The 21,744-nt window shown below is 40.5% G+C and overlaps 1 protein-coding gene across 1 annotated transcript in view; it reads left to right on the top strand.

The window, feature by feature from the left end:
• TMPRSS15 (transmembrane serine protease 15) overlaps positions 1–21,521 on the top strand; it is a 1,663,368-nt gene extending 1,641,847 nt beyond the window's left edge. The window contains 3 exon segments of the mRNA XM_069636234.1: positions 8,562–8,657; positions 9,537–9,676; positions 21,366–21,521. Coding sequence (XP_069492335.1) covers positions 8,562–8,657; positions 9,537–9,676; positions 21,366–21,521 — 392 coding nt within the window.
• The last annotated feature ends 223 nt before the right edge of the window (positions 21,522–21,744 follow it).

The following is a 21,744-nucleotide window of genomic DNA, read 5'->3' on the forward strand; positions in this document are numbered from 1 at the left end:
TTAAGACAGTGTATTGTAGGATTGCATGTTGTAGGAGAACATGTCATATGAACACTTTTCGTAGCAGTGTTTGTCATTATAGTGTGTGTCAAGAGAGGGTGTCTTAAGTGTGTGTGTGGTAATAATGTGGTAGGAGAATGTGTCATAGCGCATGCCATATGAGCACATGTTGTAGGAGTGTATGTCATTAGAGTGTGTGTCATGAGTGTATTTCATAAGAGTATGTGTGCTAGGAGCATGTGTGGTAGGAGGGTGCATGGTAGGTAGGAGCATATGTGGTAGGTGCATGTATCATATGTGCATGTGTCAAATGTCGTAGGAGTGCATGTCATAGGAGTATGTGTCATAGGAGAATGTGTGCATAGCAGGAGCATGTGGAGTAGCTGCATGTGTCATAGGAGCATGTGTTGTAGGAGAGTATGTCATAAGAATGTGTTGTAGGAGTGTGTGGTAAGCATGCATCATAAGAGTGCATTGTAAGAGTGAGTGTCATAAAGATTTGTGTATTTGGAAAGTGTGCTGTAAAAGCATGTGGTTTACATCCACATGATATGTGCAGTAGATGTGTGTGTGATAGCGTATTAAAGGAACATGTATACAATGAGTGTTTGTTGTAGGAGCACATGTTATAGCAGCGCAGGAGTGCATGTCGTAGAATTGTGTTTGGTTAGAGTGCGTCATATTAGTGTATGGGGTAAATGTGTGTGTGGTAGGAGTGTGTGGTACAAAAGTGTGTGGTAGTAGCATGTGTGGTAGGAGCATGTGTGGTAGGTTCATGCGCCATATGTGCATGTCTCATTGGTGCATGTGTCTTAGGTGTATGTGTCTTTGGTGCATGTGAGAGCATGCCTCATACATCCACATGTTAGGTCCAGTAGGCACATGTGTCGTAGGTGTGCATGTCATAGGAGCATGTATGTTAGGAGTTTGTGATGTAGGAAATCTGGTAATAGCAGCATGTATTGTAAGAGCATGTGTCATAGGAGCACATATCATAAGAGTGTGTGGCATTAGAGTGTTTGTTGTAAGAGGTTGTGGTACACGTGTGCCAGGGTGTGTGTGTTAGGAGCATGTGTCATACAAGCATGTGTCATAGGAGCATATGTAGTAGGTACATGTGTTGTAGGTGCACATTCTGTGTACAGTTCATGTGAAAAGTGCACATTTTTTTTCCAACACCTTCAAAATTTCATTAAAGTCAGCTGAGAATTGTCTTTAATGTGAGTTTCTAGGAGATGTTAATTGTGTAATGTGTGCATTGTAAAACACATAGCCTGTGTGAACAGTTTCTATTGATAGTGTACATTTATTCCATCAACTTAAAACTGAAATCAATGTCAGCTGTAACTTGCCTTTGATGTGATGTTTTAGGAGATGTTAATTTTGCAATGTACCAACTGTAAAACTCATATATGCTGCATACATGATTGCAGCGCATGTTGTAGGTGTCTCTGTAGTAGGAGTATATGTTGTAAGAGGGTGTGTCATAGGACTATGTGTCATAGGAACACATGATTGTATGTTGTAGGGATGTGTGTGTGTGTAGTGGGAGTATGTGTAGTAGCTGCACGTGTCATAGGAGCATGTATTATTGGAGTGTTTGTCATTATAGTGTGTTCTAAGAATGAGCCATAAGTGTGCAACATAAGAGTGTGTATCGTAAGAGTGTGTGTGGTAGGAGTGTGTGTGGTAGGAGCATGCATCTTATGGGCATGTGTCATAGGTGCATGTGAGAGCACATGCATGCTGTATATCCACATGTAATATGCAGAAGGTGCATTTGTGGTAGGTGCACATGCCATAGAAATATGTATGATAGGGGTGTGTGTTGTAGGAGTGCTTGGTATGGTATCATGTGTCGTAAATGCACATGTCTTTGGAACACATTTTATAGGAGTATTTGTCATTAGAGTATGTGTTGTAAGAGTGTGCAGTACATGTGTGTCTTAAGGGTGTGTTTGGTAGGAGCATGTGTCATAGAAGCATGTACCATGGATGCACAATCTGTGTACAGTTCGCATGAAAAGTGTACATTTATTCCATAACCATAAAACTGACATCAAAGTGAATTCATACACTCTGTGGACAGTTCGTATTACAAGTGTACATTTATTCTGGCACCTTAAAACTGATATTAAAGTCAGGAGAAAGTAGCCTTTATGGATAGTTTTTAGGAGATGCTATTTGTGTAGTGTATGTATGGAAAAGCGCATACTCTCTGAGGACAGTTTGTATTGAAAGTGTATATTTATTCCATTACTTAAAATGAACATAAATGTCAGCTGTGATTTGCTTTTGATGTGAGATTTTAGGAGATATACAGTTTGTAATGTACCAACTGTAAACCCATACGCTCTGCATACTCGACAGATGTGGACCCCCTGCACACTGTGCTCAAAGAGGCACAGCTCCACCTCACTGATGAGGCCCAACAAGGCTGAAACATGTGTATGAGGTTGGTGTTGGTACTCTTGTGCAGAAGGGAATTGCCATAGCATTCCAATGCTGGACTGCCCATGTGGGCGGGACAAAGACTGACATGCAAATGGATATTTCCCATCTGTGAAAGGTACAGTGAGCAAAAAGTGATGGCTGCAGAATCTCAAAGTGTGAAAAAAACACAGAACTGGTTATCATGCCATGTTCTTTCTGGAGGGGGCGCCTGCTACCTTTTTTTTAAAATGTGTGCAAGGAACTTGAGGTTGGTCACCCTGACTTACCTGGGGGAACCCAGACATGGACCCCCTGATAACTCTGCTGAGAGAGGCACAGCTCCACCCCACTGAGGATTAAACACGTGTTTGTGGTTTCCATTGGTACTCTTGTTCAGAAGGGAATTGCCATAGCATTCGGTGCTGGTCTGACTGTTAGGCAGAATCACCTGCAGTACCCTTTGGGAACACTACAGGCAATTAAGACTAGAAGTGTAAGCACAATTTCACCTTTGGTACAAGCCCGTACTACACAGTAAAGTGGTAGTGATGGCTGAGCAACCAGACTTATCTCAAGAGTTTAAGTGAGCAGTAGAACACGTTACACAAAGAACCAACTAATACAGTGATTCAAACAAACACTTACTCAAGGTTTCTTGGTAAAAGAATATACATTTATTTACTCAGTCAGTTGGAAAACATTACACTAACATAAGCAGCTCAATATCACACACTAATAAACCACAAACATACAACCGGTAAGTGAATGAACAAGGTTAGCTCCCCTGAAGGGGGAGCAAAATGGCACATCAGATACTTAATAAAGGGGTAAAAAGACAAGGTTATAAAAATAGACAGCCCAAATACATTCATAGGCAGGGCAAAGGGTTTCAGCTAACTACAACCAGCAATTCTTCTCAATAGACCTGGGCCAAAGTCAATGGTTCAGAGTCTTTGTATAGGATAGTACAGTTCTGGTAGATAACAGTTAAGTCTTTGCCACAGACTTTAGAAGAATGTTGCTAAGTGAAAAGTTTGACAAATGTTTAGGGAAGGACAAGCCTTCATAGTTGAGGAAAGTTTTAAGCACTTTATCAATGGCCAAAACGATTTCTGGACCGCGTTTGCACAGTACCTTGTTAATGAAGAAGAGCTGTAGCTGAGGCAGTTGTCCCTGACAGTTCGAGCAGATCTCGCTGTTCCTGATCTTCAGTCATGGGGACAAGAAGGAGGACATCAGGAGGTTCCTGCACTGTCCAAGGATGAGGCCAAAAGCTTAGCAAGACATTGGTGTAAGGTGTGAGTGCCTTAAAGTCCACGAGCTGGTTTCCTTCCCTCTGGCTATCCGGTTTTCAACAGCACTCTAATGAAAATACGACCAGATGGGGACAGTGTCCAGGTGGCTTGTGAGTTGGTTGTTCCCACCAAACTCAAGGGAAAAGTTAACCTTGATGGGCTTCTCTGTCAATGGAGTTTCAGGCAATTCGGACCTGCAGCAGGGCTTCACCGGTCGTCCAGGAGTTGCAGCAGTCCTCGTCCTTCAGCTTGTCTTCAGTTCTTTCATTGCAGTGGTCGACTCTGCTTTTCAAGTCCCAGAGACCTGCTTTTAAACAGTTTACCCCCATTCATTCCAGCCTGGCTGTCACTAACACAGCACTAATAAGGTCAATTTAACTTTACATGCTCTGGGAGACAGTAGTCAGTCCCAGAGAAGGTATTTACACCTTGGGAAGTCTGAAAGACATCACTGTGTCACTGCACTGAAGCTGCTGTGTGACACACAGAAAAAGATGATGCCACTGGAATTGTTTTAAAACTCCATAACCAAAGAACACAGAAGTAAAACACACATCAAAATACATGGAAGAGTGGGAAAAAAGGCTCTCACTCTTCAAGGTAGAAAAAGAAAATCCTAGAAATCCAGCAAAGTTGCTGGGGGTCTTAAAAAGTAAGGGAAATTTGCACATTTTGAGAATTCTCCCTAACACTGCCCATGTGGGCGGGACAAACAATGATATGCAAATAGATATTTCCCATCTGTGAAAGGTACAGTGAGCAAAAAGCGATGGCTGCAGACTCTCAAAGTGGGAAAAAAAAAACACAGAACAGGTTAACATGCCATGTTCTTTCTGGAGAGGGGCACCTGCATACTAGATTGCAGCACACGTTATAGGTGCCCCTGTTGTAGGAGTATGTGTTGTAAAAGTGCTGGTTTGGGAGATATGGTTGTAATACTCTTGTAACACCTCTGTGATGTGCTGCAGGAGATCGATTCATTTGTGGTGTTGATGAAGGTGGATGGTGTTGATTGCTTCTCAGCACACCCCTCTATCTCTCCCTCTAGTCCACATTTGCACTGGGGTTTGTTTCACTAATCAGGCTGGCTTGGCAGTTGAGGTTGTAATAATTTGATTAATCAGTTGTGCTGTTGGAGGTGTATGGTTTTGCTCCAGCAGTGGCCAAGGATGTCCTCTCCACAGACTTCCGAATCCCAGGCTTCAGTGAAAAGCTCTGGGTGGTAAACTTGGCGCTCTTTCGTGAGCTGGGTTTGGAGGGTGATCACACCTGCCAGGATGTCCAGTTTCCCACAGAGATGTGATATGTGCTGTCCTGTTTCCTTCACTTGACCTGTTATGGCCTCCTGCATGTCTTGAGGATCGGAAGGTGTTTATGGAAATGTCTTCCTGACTCTGTATTCTAGTCTCCTTCTCTCAGAGATGATGAATGACTCCTTGGTGATAGGCTTCAACGATGGGTCATGAACATGTGGCTTAAGCTATAGCAGCTGACAAGTGTGGGGTGCGGGGAGGTGAACAGACAAGGTCAGAGGAGGCACTGGTCGTTAGACATTGCTATAACCAGGTCCATGAGTTGACCACACTTCACTATCACTCTGGTCGCCATCTGTGTTGTCTCTGTATGTGCCAAATCTACTGGGGGTGCACAGAGGAGTGGATGTGCCGTCCTATCCATGGTCACTCCTGTACTTTACTGGCAACAGTTGAGAGGTCAGGATGAGTGCAAAGATATATTGGCCTTGTAGTTGCTTCTGGGGGTAGTGGCCTTCTGGTATGCACATTGCAGTGCTTATGATTCAATCTGTGTTACCTTTGAGACTAGAGGGACTGGCGTGGATCGCTGGTGCCTTGGCTTCCCAGGTATGGCTTCAGTAGCCGAAGGTGACTTTGACTTCCTGGGTGTCTTCTACGCTGTTTGTACAGTTGGTGTGTTGGTAGTGGTGGTATATGATCCTGGGACAGTGATTTTTGGTGTGGAGTCACGTGTGTTTGTCTGTTGATATTTCTCTGTTAATCGAGGTGTCCTCTGTGGAAACACATGAACGACATGTGGTCAGTTACTCTGCCAATGAGAGTATCAGTGCTCCGTACATGAATTTGCTTAGTGTGGCTAGCTGTGGCCACCTGCTTTGCAACCATACCTAGCCAGGTGATCTGCATGTTGGGTTGTCTCTTGAAAGGGGCAGGTATGTTGAAGTTACAGACATTTTGCGCAGGGTAGCACCATATTGGGGGCTTCACTGGGATAGTGTTCTGTGTATTGTAGGTCTCATTGGCCGCTCCCTTTTCAGTGGATAGAGAAGCACATTGACATTCATTGGCTTTACTTCCATGAACCCTCATTTCACAAGTGCAGTAATGTAGATTGAGCAGTCACCAGCAGCTACATGTATGTCTGTCCCCGACCTCTGCCTTTCTGGATCCAGTGATGGCACTAATATTTATGACTGCAGTGGCCTTTGCCTCTCAGAGTTGCAGGTATAGGTCTGCCACTGTTCTGCCACCAGTTTATGGCCAGTTTGAGTTGATGGTCTGGACCCTGCACTTAAAGTTATCCACCCTCTTCTTGACATCCCTGATCATACCCATTTGTGATGAAACAGCATGGACTTTGCCATAAATAAGTTCCTAAAGTGCTGCACATGTTGCAGATGTAGTTTTCACCATCAGGCGGACCACCAACCGGGGTGTCTCCTTGTCTACTTCTTCGGTGAGTATCATGAGCTATTGGTCTAAAAAATACAGCTTCCTTTGCATCTCTCCACTTCTCATGGCTCCTACAGCGACCCTGTATTCCTGTCTGCTGGTCATTATTCACAGAGTAGATTTAGAGTGGGTTGAGTAGCCACAATATACATAAAGACATGTGTTCTTTTCCAGAAAATGGTATGTCCAGTTCTGGTATAATTATTACTGGATGCGATACTACACTTCCGGTTGTATCAGGTGTGGTGTCACACTTTTACTGCATCATTTAAATACGTTACAGGATAGTCATTTTACTGGTGTTTTACCACTGATTTACATTTTAATGTTTTGAATAGTTTATCTAATATCTAAACATGTTCACAATGTACCTCATAATACCTTTAAATATCTTTAGAGGTTCTACACACACAGCCACATGCATATTCACGCGCACATACGAAGGGTAAAATAATGGTTGTAAGAGGGTGCATCTCTATGGTGCAGAGGAGGTGGCTGCCCTTTTCAATGTTCCATTTTTCAATGTTTTGGTGCATTAATTTTTCGCACACTGTGGAAGGATCTGCACAAATGTTTCATACCATTCTGTAGTGGTCAGTTGTAAGATAGCTTCTTTGACTTAGAATAATATTTCCTATCTTATCAGCATTTAGTACAATGTTTAGTAGCCTATTTTCATTTTCAGTTCATTTAGTATTGCATTTCTCCTTGGTCATCATCAGCTAAATTTGTTACAGAGCTTTTGGAACTAATTTCATTTATACATCCACTGGGTCTTCATATGAAGATCAGTGAAGCTCTCTAATTATAAATCTGTCAAATGAGTTGAAATGCCTGGAGTGAAATTTTACAAAATTAATGGCAGAGTTTAAAGCTTATAGACATCATTAAAAAATGTTGCTTTTTTTTCTTCACATTCCTGTTTACATTTCCATTCAAATCTACTGAGAATGTTGTCAAATTTGAATCGTGTGGTGCATTTGAAAAACAATCAATGTGAAAATCAGGGAAATTCACCCTTGTCAAGGGGTCAGGTGGGTTTACCTTAGTTGGAATAACGCTGGAGTAGCCTAGCAAAATTGAGCAAACCTTAAAAGAAAAACACTATGATTGTTTTTTTGTAAAGCTTGGCAAGCACCATGATATAGTCAAGACACCATCATTATAGGCAGTAAGCACTGTGAAGAACACAGCAAATGACAGCAATGTAATTGACAGCTTGTAGTAATATCAATGCATTATGATTTCTTAAAATTGGGATGTGTGCAAAACTTGCAGAATAAAATTATTTTCCTCATAATGTAAGTTGCCTGGAAGTCAGTGGTGTTCTGTAAATGTATACTAACCGTATTCTACTGATTTGATATTGTGCCCTTACTTTGTTGTGAAAGTTAATGGAATATCCTCAATTTGATCTAATCATCACAGAACTAATGTTGCTGAAGTGCACACAATATTTAATTAAAAAACCAACACATGTTTCAACCTTTAGCCACGTCTTCCTCAGGGCACTTTTTCAATTCCTTCAGACAACAAGGTCAATATCACATTGGTCAGTGTTGTCAATTCATCTGGTTCTCAACATTATTGACCTAATAATTGGTTGGTATCAAGTGTTGTTACATTCAATTTTCTTTGGAAGCTTTTTTGTAACAAGCAGAATGCTGCAAGGAGAACCCACTGAAGGGTACTGGACCTAAACAGCCCAATCTACTGGACTACAGATATAACTCACTTATTTGATGGTACCATCCATCTACGTTACAAAAAAAGCTTCTGAGGAAAATTGAATGTAAAGAGAATTGACTAGCGGGATAGTACTGACCATCCTTTTTTGAAATAGTGCGTTCAGCAATATTAGTCAAGTGATCATTGGATCACATTGAGAATATTTTGGTGTGGCTCAGGTGGCTGGTTGGGGATTTTACTATATGCCTTACTGTCAGACTTTGGGTTTGAGACTTACACCAACATAAGCCTCTGCTTGCCACCACTATCTACATTAATGTGAATAATTAACTGTACAAGTAGAACAATTGTTTTATAATGATGGTTCGGTAGAGCTCACTGTGACCCTATTTCTATTCAACAAAAATAATGGAATAACTGTTTGGCTTCTTACTAGACTACATTCAGCCAATCTGTTTACCAGAAATAAATGAGGAGATTTTACCAGGAACAAACTGCTCTATTGCTGGATGGGGAAGTACTGAATACCAAGGTAGGACATGCCATAATATATTTATTTCATTATATGTATGCACACTTCATATATGAAGTTCTGAATATGAGAAAGAAATGGTATTTGGGCAAATCAATATTTAGTTTAATTTCACATTTTGTTAAAGCAAATTTGAAATATTTCACACACATGTCAAGCAATAGTGATGAAACTTTGTCAACACCTATTGCATTAACCTTTATTCTGACCAAAACAAACTGATGATTATGAAAGAAAACATTGCATAATCTGTGATTTTAGCTATCATAGATTGGAGCAGTAGGTACAAAAGAGTGAGGGAATCAAATTGGTGCACAGTACACCCATGGCCTAAAAGATTATTGCCAAACCTGCCAAGAAATATAACTTAGGTTCTGGTAGTGCTCAGACGATCTTAAATTAGAAGCAACTGATTGCAAGCCTTCTAGAGCCACATATTTACAAGCAGCAGAGGAGACCAAGGCCCCCAATGTTGACAGAGTATTATTTACATACAACATTTTTGACAATCATTATATTTTTCATCTTATGGGTCAGCAACAAATAATTGCTCATAGTCTGGAAAGAAGAAGAAGTGTAAGACTTAGGAATTTAGTGTCTTTTGGTAATTAGGATGCATATGCAATTAAGTATTATGATCATGGATTAAATGGGAGTTTTATCAAACAATAACGCATGAAAAACTTTGCATTTCACCTGGAAATGATCACAATGTTTCATTCTGAATCAAAGTGGTGAGCTTGTTTCCACTATCATGGAATTTATGTTATAAAAGCAGGTAAAAAACATAGTATGATGTGATTTTATTGTTATGATCAATGTTTACATATTGATAAGTGTTAAATATAGCTGGAATATTGAAGTGCCTATTTTCATTAGGGCCGGTGGCTAGTACTTTGCAAGAAGCAATGATTCCACTTATATCCAATGAGAAATGCCAACAGCAGATGCCAGAATATAATATAACCGAAAATATGATCTGTGGCGGTTACGAGGATGGTAAAGTGGATACATGTCAGGTAAATATTAATTGTTCACATGGGACATACCATATATATATACTGCAGTTGGTTAAAAGTCTAAATATACACAGTGTGATGTATGCCTTTTGATTGTACCACAAAGATCCCCCTGTTGGACACGCTTCTATCACATATATAATTAATTTCAGAATACATTGTTGTGGTGTTTGTTCTAGAGTCATTGCTTCCCAAACAAATTAAATGGTTTTAGAGGGAGTGAACACACTCAGTTGCCAGACAATATTTAATACACGGCACAGTGCTACTTCTGATACAATCGGCGCATTGTTGTAACCTTTAAGGCTATTGCAAGTAATTTAGGAGTTCTGCGATCATATATAGCAGGGGACTACAACCTGTGTCTCTCCATATGTTTTTGACTATGACTCCAAATACCTCATCATTTAGTAAGTTGGCTAGGGCTGGTGGGATTTGCAGTCCGAATGATCTAGAGAGCCAAGGTTTGCAGACCCCTGACATAGGGGTCTGAAGGCCAAGTGCCTTTATAAGAACAAAACAGTGACCTGGTTAATCCTTTCGACAGATGGTGGTATGTGAACTACATGGTCACAGCTCCACCACATAAATATTTGGTCTGGTGCTCCCCAAATGCTAGCATGAGGATAGTTCACTGTTCTGCAGTACTCCGACAACAGAAGTGCACTAAACACACATTCAAATATGACATTCCCCATACTAACCAGTGCCTCAAAGAAAGTCAGTGCAGGACAAAAGGTTCTGAAATGCTACTCATCACTTCAATTAAGTGTATAAGTGACAGATGGTTATCTGTTCTTGGGGCTTTCTTTTACATTGTGCGCTTACAGCATGCATTGAGATATCATATCTCAACTATAACATTACGGGTTTGTGGGGCATTTTCAGCCCCAAGATATAAATGAACTGCATCAGGCCAAGTGAGACCCAAAGGTGCAGAAATATGGGTAACTAATTGTTGGATGTCAGATAAAAGCCCTGTAGATATCCTGCATTTAACTCTCAGCTGTCTAACATTCAGACATTGTCCTCAGAAATAGAAAAATAAAAACACAAATGGTTCCTGTGTGTTCGAGTGACAAGGCTGAAAAGCTACAGGCCTACTTTCAAATACATATGGCTGATGCACTAAAGTGCACTTTTGCCAAATCAGATAACTGCCATCAAGAACTCTGTGAATCCTGCAACTTTGATTGAACATGTATCATTACACGGTCCGCGGTAGTGGGCGTGTCGTTATGGTTAAATTGCTAATCCCATAGTCAGACCACTTTTTGTGCAGCTTATAACTTTGCTTCCCGGTGACAAATCCTCACCAAACTTTGCAAAAAAGTGTATGGCCCGCTCTAAATTATTTTCCAAAGTTTGGTGAGGATTCGTCCAGTGGGGGCAAAGTTATAGGGTGGATCCCATATTTTTTTTTCCATACACTGAATGGAGAAAAGCTTTGCTCACGCCTACAGCCCAATCCGCTGGACGGATTGTCAAAAAATTTGCAGCAGGAGCAGCAGCGATTTATTTCACATGTGATGTCATCAGTGATGTCATCAATGACATTTGTGATTTCATCTTTGATGTCCTGGGTGTTAGTCTTAGCAGTGCACAGTGGTGGCGTGAGTTATGGTTGCTTAGCTTACCATAACTGGTGAATTTCTGGGGGTGCCTGTTTTACTTGTTACCATAACATCCCTTTACAAAAGTTTTCTTTATTGAATTTCATAGGTTTTAATTAGTTAAACTTAACCATAACTTCCCTTTAACAAAGTTTTTTCATTGAATTTCATAGGATTTTATTAGTGCAACTTAACCATAACGTCCCTTTAACAAAGTGTTTTCATTGTATATCTATATATATATATATAAAACGCTTAGTTATGTTTCCATACTCAGCTGATGCAATTTATCAGTGTTAGGCTGCTCTCTGCTGTCCAAATGGCAAAGTGCACCTCTGTGTGTCCTTCCAATTCAACCAATATAGTAGGTAAGGGTGCACAAGTCAGTTCAATCTTATCTTCAATCAAGTAAATAATTGTAAGACCACAACTTTCAAATGTATTCAGTTGCCCCGGGCTCACCCTTGCCACAAAGGGAGGAATATACTTCACTACTATTCATCAGTGCCTCTGATGAAATACCTAGTCACTTCTCTCAGGGTATCACAACAACCTCTTCCTTTTTTATCAAAAAAATATGTTTTTTTTAATCCAAAAATCTTGATATCACAAGTTCATACGAGGATGCACTCTCCTCTCCACAATGTGCAACACATTTCAAAAAGAGACATTTAATTAAGGCAAGAATGCAAATAAATTAGTCCCCTTTTCCTAAGAGATCCATGTAGCCCCTCTTAAAGTGATTCACAGAAGAGTTATTTTCATATTTTCAATTATACTCTTCCCACAGTTATGCATTCAACAAAACATACATCAAACAAATAACAGTTTCATGTCAATGTATTAGCTGAACCACACCAGCATAACTTCAGTTTTGTTTTAAAGAATGCAGTGTTCACATCAACACAACTACGAGCTTTGGGGCCTGAAGCGCCTTCCTCAGGTGAAACTGCTACAATTAGTCGTGGGCTGTCAGAAAGACAAAAAAAAGGATCCATCAGTCAAATATTCTGTTGAATTGATAACACCACTTCATATCATATTGTTTTCAAAAAGGACCAACCTGTTTAGTCTCCTGATTCTAATATCCCATTAAGGTATATAATTATCATCACTCAAGAATCTGTAAAAGATATAAAATATCTCTTTCAATATATGACTTCACCTGTACTGTGACAAATGCAAGCAGAACATACTGGATACAATAAGTTTTAGGAAAGCAGTTACCTACTTGTCTAAAGCTGAGTGTTATAACCAGTGAATGAGCCCTCCGAGTTCCATTGTCCGCCAAAGATTTCACCCTTACATTCTGTAATAGAATGACAGAATGAGTGTCTAAGTTCATTTGTATCTCATAGTATGAGTTAACACTTTCTAGGATTATACAAACTCCGCTCCCCATACTCCCTCTAATCTTACCTTCTGCTGTGATTTCTCTAGCGCGATGTGGTAACAGTGAGTCGTCTGCATAAACAGCCGCTTCCAATTCCAATGTATCAGTGTTAGGTTGCCCTCTGCTGTCCAAATGAACAAATAGATAATTACCTGCTCAAGGTTTCAGTCTCTAAATAGTGATACACTGCTGGACGAATGGCTCCTCATGAGCTAAAACAGAAAGTAGGAGCTGTAATTATGCTACTACGCAATCTTATGCCATCACAGGGACACTGCACTGAAACAAGGTTGACAATTACACATCTACAAAGACACATCAGAGAGGCCCGTGTGATCAATGGATTGAAATTAGATACTGTTCTTATACTGTGTATACCTCTCATTCCATCTGATAAAATATGCCTTTCAAATTCAAAAGAAGACAGCTTTCTATACATTTAGTCTTTTCAATGATCATTAATCAGGAACCTATGCCCCCTTCCTGAAAGTGATCAGTGGTAACTCTGATATTTAATTAGGGGAAGACGTGACCCTATGAATTACCGACCAACATTGAACTTTAAGATATGCTAGAACGAAGTACGTTATGCTGGGAACAGCTAATGTTAAAGAATACTCCTAAGGCTCCACAAATGGAATACATATTTTTAAGACAGTGCAGTGAATGAAAGGTTTTCTTTTTATAGTTTTAAAAATGTACACAAATCACTTGCCACTAACATTTGTAATCCTGGCCAAGACATAAGGATCCCATTTCTCTATACAATAGGCTGTGAATCACTTGCAGCACTCTATCTGGCAATGCTGATTTCAGACACTCTTGTGCAGAGTGTATTCAGAAGTATTCACTGTATACATTCATTAAATCACTGACTTTTTTGTGTAAATTAGACTTTTTGTCTAATTTCATGTTGTGCTCATGTGATGTTGGTTAATTATATAAGAAGGACATCACACAATCCTTTAGGTATCTGTATTGTGTAAAACAAATGTTAGCATCTGCAATGTTGAATACATTTTTATTTAATAAATGACTGCACTCAGTTTTCATTCAAACTTTTTCAAACTTTTTTTTTCTCCATTTGTGAATTCCCACATGGATGCAGGATCATTATTCAGAATTGGTAGGAGCTGTCATTTTGATTTCAGATTACTCTGTGCTTGAAGTTTGCATAGTTGTATGCCGGTAAAGACTGCCCTTTTTCAATGTGATTAATTTGATGGAATTTGCTCATGAGACAAAAAAGTCCACTAAGAAAAATGTGTCTTATGTCCATATAGTTGGTCTTGAATACAGTACCTTAAATGAATACATAGTTTTAAAACATTCCACCTCAGCTGATTGTAAAATATTCAAAGTGGATAATCAATTTACCAACATTGTATTGCATTGTTTATTTACATAGCGCCTATACACAGGAAAGTGTTTCAAAGCACTCAAGGAGGGTGGGAACATGGGGAAAAACAAGAGTCGCTCAAAGCCCTTGAAATTATGAGACTATAACAGTCTGCACAGACAGAGTTAGTGCATAACATATATTTAACAGTTTAGACGAAGCAAATAGGCATAACAGCGATGCTGCAGTTTTACCAGTGTGATTAAGGGAAGAAGACAATGGAGAACAGATAGACAATCTTCAGGCACGTTGCATTTGGATCGTGCAGGTGCATAGACAGTCAAAGGGAGGCGGAAGTCCAGTGCACCCAGTCGACAGAGACTGGTGTAAGTGCAGAGAGAATCACTCTCTTGGGATATTTTTAAGTGCAGTGTAGGTGGGTGGGTGTAGGGCCCTGAGGCAAGTGTGGGAGACGATGGGGGATGGTGCCCAGGACTCAGCAGACTCTGGGGTAGACTAGGGGGGCAGGCAGCAAGCTGTAGGGAAGAGGAGGGAGTGATGGAGAGAGCAGAGCCCTAGGTTAGCAGGGTAGAGGGCGAGAGAAGGAAGAGGAGAATAGGAAGGTCTTGAGGAGTTTCCGGAACTTAAGAATGTCAGGCTCAAGGCAAGAGCGGCATGGAGGCTATTCCAGAGGGAGGCACTGTCTGAGAATAAGGATTTCCCCTGCTTAGGATAAGGATGTAAAGTCACTTTGAGGATTATTGTGAGTGTGGCGGAGCAGTAAAATAGAATCAGTAATGGAATAACCGCCACGAGTCCTGCTCTGTCATACAACAAGTTTGGACTTGTACTGAAGGATTTACCTCCAGCATCATGCTGGAGTTAAATCCTCCAACTCTCAGCAGAAAAACGGACATCTGCAAAATCCACATGAGTCCTATGGACTACCAAACATGGGGACTAACACCTCCTACTACCACTTGTAATCTGGCGGTAAATCCGCCAGACCAAGTGGCAGTGAAAGTAATTCCGTTTTACAGTATTCCAGCAGATTTACTGCCAGAATACTGCTTAACTCCTAATGAGGACTATGTTCAATTGAAAGTGATTTTTGAAAAGTTCCTTTTCTTTGAAGAAAACCTCAATGTCATCTAATAAAGACTGATGACTACCTTGTAGTATTGAATGTGATAGTTAAATATTCATATGTGTGGGGTTGGATGTGCAAGTGGCCAAGCCTATTTGAAAAAGCAAAAGCTTTATGTGTATACATATCGTTATGTGTATGTGTCTGCTCATCACACACTGAAATGTAAATTACCTCTTTGCATTGCAAGATTGAGGAAGGTGACAAAGAGTGTATTTGCTCAGCTTTTGCAATTGGAAGGTGAGATGATGAGAAGATTTGAGTCTTTAAATCACATTTGTAAATGCAGTCCGTGGAAATTCTTCCTGGAGTAGGAACCAGGAGAAAGCAAACGTTCCTGTTGTGCAAGGGCACAGACTCTTGTCAAGAAGAAAACTAGCCAGAAGTAATTCAAAGGCACACTTGTATTGATGGTTGTGACTCTGTTAACCTATTGAAAAATATTGACATATACCACAAAAGGGAAAATGAAGCAAAATGTAGTGTGTTTAATGTGGGATGTGAAAACAGGCCTCATGTAAGAGTATGCATTTAAAAAAAAAAGTTTGTGTTCATAAGAACTAAATTAAGCTGTGAATCACAAAGGCCAAACACTCTCCATTTGTTCAATCTCCTTTGGAGCTTAGCAGAGCCAGAAAGGAGACAGAGCTTGTGCCTGGGAGTAATGTTTATAGGGGGGTGGGGGGAATGATGACCACTGAGTAAACACAAGTACAACTCCTGCATTTGACATGTCTAAAATACCCCAAAATTAATTCAGTTTTGTAGAAGGCTGGGGCCTGATCTCAGTGCGACCTGCAACAGGTGGCTCCGTGTGGCAAAGTTGGGGTTTATCTGCCTAACTAGAGAAGGAAACAAATGGTCAGGTCATTAGCCCTGGAAGAATGTTAAGAGATTGTATTGCAGATTATGTCAACAGAAGGGAGAAACCAACCCTGCCAAAGGGCTTGGGAACATAAATATTGTATTCATTGAAGCTACAAGTAAGAATGTAATTAGGAGGCTATCATAGGCTTCCATGGAAAATCATATTTTGCTCTTAAACTGGAGAACCATAACAGATAAAGAGATGGTTCATATGTCTCAAAAAGCACATGCAAAGCACTATCTAAAAATGCGACCTTGGGAACTAAAGGTATATGGTAAAAATATGATTGTGGCTTCTCAGAAGAAGTTACAGTTCGGAGAGCCTATTTATGGAATCAAATATCTTTCTTTAAAATATCATGATTCTAACATTAATTCTGTAAATAGAAATTGCAGAAATCTGTCATTTGCGCAGGCAACCACCTGTCAACACCAGACACAGTTCACTGTGATCCGTATGATCAGACAAATTTAGAACTATCTGGGTTGGGACCCTTATTTGAAAATTGATGAAAAGTGCCATGTTGAAGATTTTTAACTTCATATTTGAGTTGGTCAGAAATGTAATTTCAGAGAACTCCCAGAAATGGGTCGTGGAGACCTGATGACTAATCATTGGGAAGTGATGAGGCATTGTTGAGGGGGAAGAACCATAGATGTCTAATCATAATAATAAATCAATGAGCCTGTATATCCTAATTTAGATACGTTGTACGGTGGTTAGGTGGTTTTAAAATTGGATGCACAGTAGAAAAGAGGGATATAAAAAAAGGGTCAGACACACAAAATTGGACTAACAAGGCCACCGTCAGAGAAGAGTAAAAAGGAGAAATCAGGGGGAACTAACATTTCCAGGAAGAAAGGAGTAACTCAAATTTGGAGAGAAGCATCAGGGCTATGGCTGGAGGTCTGGAGAAGGGCTGAGGCTAGAGTGGGTGCATAACAGAGACCAGGAGATGCAGACATCATGATTGAATCTGGAGTGCCCTCCCTAACTGAGGCCACACCAGAAGACAGTCCAACAAGTCCAACCAGGCCCTATTGTTTCCCAAGATCTGACTACCTGATGACTGCACCTGTGAACCAAACCAGAGAGATTCAAAGTAAGTGCATGATTCCAACAGAACAAACCATTGGTGGGCATCTATCTGTATTAATATCTTCCCTAAACAGACATTAATGGGTTGGACATCCAGAGGTAGATCTCTAGCAATTTCTTATTAATTCATAAATTCATGAATTCCCACATAGCCAAAGGACACGGGAGCGATCACTCGGAAATTAGAAGTTTCTGCCATCTCTCCCAGTGCTTATGAAGAGATCATTGTTTAATTGTGGATCCCTTATTACCCTTAACTAACCCCATTAAAATCCCCTACAGGGGAGGGGTGCATTTAAAAATAAAATTCACAACTGTTCAACACTCCCCAGACCCTGCATCAAAGCAGAAGTAGTCTCCATGGTAAACTGAATCTCTGGGTATGCACTATGCAGAAATGTGCCTTCTTGATTAAGCAAAGGGAAAATGTCTGATTCAAAGGTGCATTCTCTCTATTGAGAGTAGGCAAGGAACTGCACATTGAAGGGGGGCAATCTCACTGTATGGTGGCAATGGTAAGGTTTTCATTATATGCTGAGACGAGGATTCCATTGAAGGTTTGTATTGCTAGAATAGTGCTAGAAATGTAAAGTGTGCAGGGATGTCAGAGATAAAGAGTGCTGCAGATGTCCATTTCTTTTGTTCAACAGAAGAGTGTTACTGATTATTTAAATAGACCAGATACAAGATACACTGTAAGACAACATTGTACCGAAATGTTCCAAGGTACTGCACTAATTCTCTTCACAATAGGGGTATTGTTGTGAGTGACCCCATTAGCTGAACTATTTATTAGACCTGTATATTCATTATTTGTGACCAGGGAAAACTGTGCATGTTGTGGTGCCTTATATGTTCTGTGATCAGAGTATTTGGAAATGCATTTGTGGAGTGGCATGCCTCTTCATAATTATTGTGTAAATATGAATATTGTCAATTAATTAAAGAAAAATTAACATATTATTTTGGCCTAGTTTTTTTGTGCATGTTGTAAAATGGGTTAGGGAGTACAGTGGTGTTATATGAATCAAAAGCAGAGTTAGTCAAGAATCCAATTCATTAATCAATTGTTGTGGCACTCTTAATTGGGGGATGATCACCCTGCATTAATTGTCGACCTATAAATATATTCTACAAGGTGACTAATGCTCTGACTACTTAGCAGAAATCCTCTTTGCACTGAGTCCTACTCTTGCTCATAACAGTTAAAGGAAAGGAAAGTGTATAAACAAACTCCCCTCTAATGAGGTACAAAGCACCTAACCAATAGCAACACCCAAGCATTATGGTTTAAAATGATGGTTGCTGCAAGGGAATTCTGTGCTTCCGTTGTTTAGTATCCTGCCAATGAACCTCTTCCTTCTGAACAGGAGAAGAAATGAAATCCCTTGCCTCTATGAAAGGTTCTCCAACCATAAAATACCCTAACCCATCCATTTAATCGGTTAATGAAAGATATGACATCACTGATCACTGTCACTATTAGGTATCTTTGAATTTGAATCAATGCCATGGTAGTGAACATGGTTTAGTCAGAAGACAAACAAAATGTCCTGTGGGGTCACAATACCTGATAATCTGGTAATTCTTCAACCTTCATGCACACTCAGATGAAGTAGGAAGCACATCTTTGCTCCTGAAGTCTCTCATCAATTCAAATAGTGAAGTTTTCTGGTGTGGGGATCTTTCCCAGTAATGCGCTTGGTACTGCACCCACCCTATCTGACCTCACCTCTTCCTCTTTTGAACGTATCATTAGTGAACTCCTCCCTACTATTCCTCTCACTGTGCTGGCTCTCTATAAACTCCCTTGTCCTCTTTCCACTGACATATTCATTGTTATGATGGAGAGTTTTAACCTTCACAAGCCTTCAATAGCCACCCACTTTGACCTTTACTACCTCCAATTACCACCCCCTCCATGAAGAGCCTACTCACTCTGATGAGAACTCTCTAGGCCATGTCTTTCTCTCTACTTCACTCTTCGTCTCTCAGACCGTGCAATTAACCTTGCTGAAACTGATCACAACAATGTTATGTTTAACATATTAGCACCTCCACCCACTACACCTCTTCTCCCCTCTTCAATGACCACAAGGAATTTCAATCAGGACTCTCCTTGCCCTGTCCTTGATGCTGTGTGGACCTCAGCCCAATTTCTCTCCTCTATGGATACCTCTTCCATTTACTGTTCTTTTTTTGACTTTCACTGTGTACTTATGACTCCCTTAGACCAACACTATCCTTCATGCGCATTCCCACCTTCCTACCCTTAACCCTAATTCACCACAGAGATATACTACATCACAACACACATTTGCCATGGCCTAATCTGCTGGAGAGAATCATGGGCCTCTACCGTAATCCAAGACTCCAAAATGTCCTTGCTGCCCTCACCCCTGCACTGGAGTCAGCCATATCTTCCATATTTCACAATCCTAATATCCACCTTTTACAATCACATGCACACACTTCCATGTAAACTCCAATATTTACTCACACATATTATTCAGTGTTACCCAAGTTGACCGGGACAATTTTCCTGCACCGATTTGGTTGAATTGTTTGCCCACGTTTTGACCACAAATATATGTGGGAGTGGGTTTGGGGTAATAAGTAATAGAGGGGGATTTTGGGAGGGCTGCAGGAGCATTCCCCATGCATATATTTGCGTTCAAAAACAATCACATTTCCCAGACTTTCTACAAGATACCTAGAACCTTCCACACTTTGATCTAGCAACATTTCCAAGGTCCTTATCCTATCCTATACTATCAATTGTCTTCCTTCATCACTCACTCCAGGCCCATGCAATAGTGTAGTTACATATATTTGTACAGTAATCCTCTTTATTTTGAAACACCTGCAACCCTATGTTAATTATCCCTTTCTAAGCCACCTATTTCTGTTATCATTTTGTTATCTTGTGTTTTGTCCCACTTTGTTCACAACCACATAATGGCCCTCATTATGACCCTGGCGTTGCACCATGGTGCTAATAGCACCATGGTCCATGCCGGTAACTTACTGACTCCGCCATGGCGGAATGGGGAATTACCACCCCATTCCGAGGTTGGCGGGGCTGTAATTCATCATGCCGCCATGGCCCTTCCCCATTCCCATTTTTGCCCCATAGGGCTCAATGGGAATGGGGAAGGCGCTAAGTACGGTGCCACATCACATCAGATGCTGGTGGATGGGGGTGCAGAGAGTGAGGGGTCGCAGCGGCCTTCACAATGCCAAGTGAGACAAGGAGAGCGGAAGCATGGACCGTAAGGAAGTGACGTTGTGGTTAGCTAGAAGGGCAAGAAGGAAAATTCTGAGCAACCATGGACTGACTGCCCGTAATTTGCTTGGAATCCTCCGTCCTGATTTACTGAGCCAATTAGAATGTTTTCACAAGGGTGCTGTGCATAAAAGCTTACTAAATGTCTATATGGACCCACTGGAAGGAAGGATTCCCTGACCTACATTCTGGTGCAACTATATTAATGGACTGTAAAGGATCCAATTGTTCAGATATGGTTTTTGTACTTCCTTTGAGCTTCTATGAAGAAAGATTCCATGCCGATGTTTCTCCCTCGCTGTTCACTGCAACACTCCCTGTGCATACATCTGCAGGCAGCGTTATATGCTATGAGCTGCACTATTACTCCTCCTCCCTCTTCAAGCCTCTTTTCCTCCATCCCCACCAACCAATTTTTCCCCTCGCTCCACAACGTATATAATAGATACCTGCCCCTACCCTTGGGCTACTGAGTAACAAAAAGATAACTTTGTGGTAAAGATACTCTGAGGCAAACATGCAACAGTTAACCTACAGAGAAAAAGGCACTTGTGCATCTCACAACTTACAAAAGTATTCCCCACACATGTATTATTTTTAATTTGGGCATTTTCTTATAGGCCATTATTGATCCATGTTCGGCCGTCTGTGACATACAAAGGCAGTAGTTGTGGGTTGTACCTTAACAGGTTGTGACTATGACAGGCATATGATGACATTGCAATGTTCGTTTGCTGCACATGATATGGGACAGACAATACTGGGGCTATAAGCCAACTACACTGTACTGCACAGTTGGAAGCGATTTTATATGAAAGAATGTGCTAATGATTTTCATTAAAAGAATGTCATATTATCCAACATTTAACACCTTTTACACATGTAGTGAATGCTGTTTTAAGAAGTGTGTTTGTAACAGACCTTGGTTATATAATCTGATTTTAGGGAGACTCCGGTGGTCCACTGATGTGTCAACACAATGGAAGATGGATTCTGACTGGAGTTACATCATTTGGATATCAGTGTGCACGGCCCCATCGTCCAGGAGTGTATGTTCGTGTGACAAGATTTTGGGACTGGATACAGACATTGATTCATTAGACCACTATCGCAAATAAAACCATTTAAACACATTCATGGAATGTAAAAGAATATTCATGAAAAATGATATGTACTATACAAATTTCCTATGGAATACAACATGAGTTTCATTGAAAAATGATATGGAATATAGACATTTCCTTTGACCTAATATCATGCACATTTTTCTAACAGTTCATTGCTGTTTCTTTATTGACAACATGTGCACGTGGGCTACTGGCAA

Source organism: Ambystoma mexicanum, chromosome 7p (assembly GCF_040938575.1).
Source record: "Ambystoma mexicanum isolate Mex_15411 chromosome 7p, UKY_AmexF1_1, whole genome shotgun sequence".
NCBI classification, from domain to species: Eukaryota; Metazoa; Chordata; class Amphibia; order Caudata; family Ambystomatidae; genus Ambystoma; species Ambystoma mexicanum.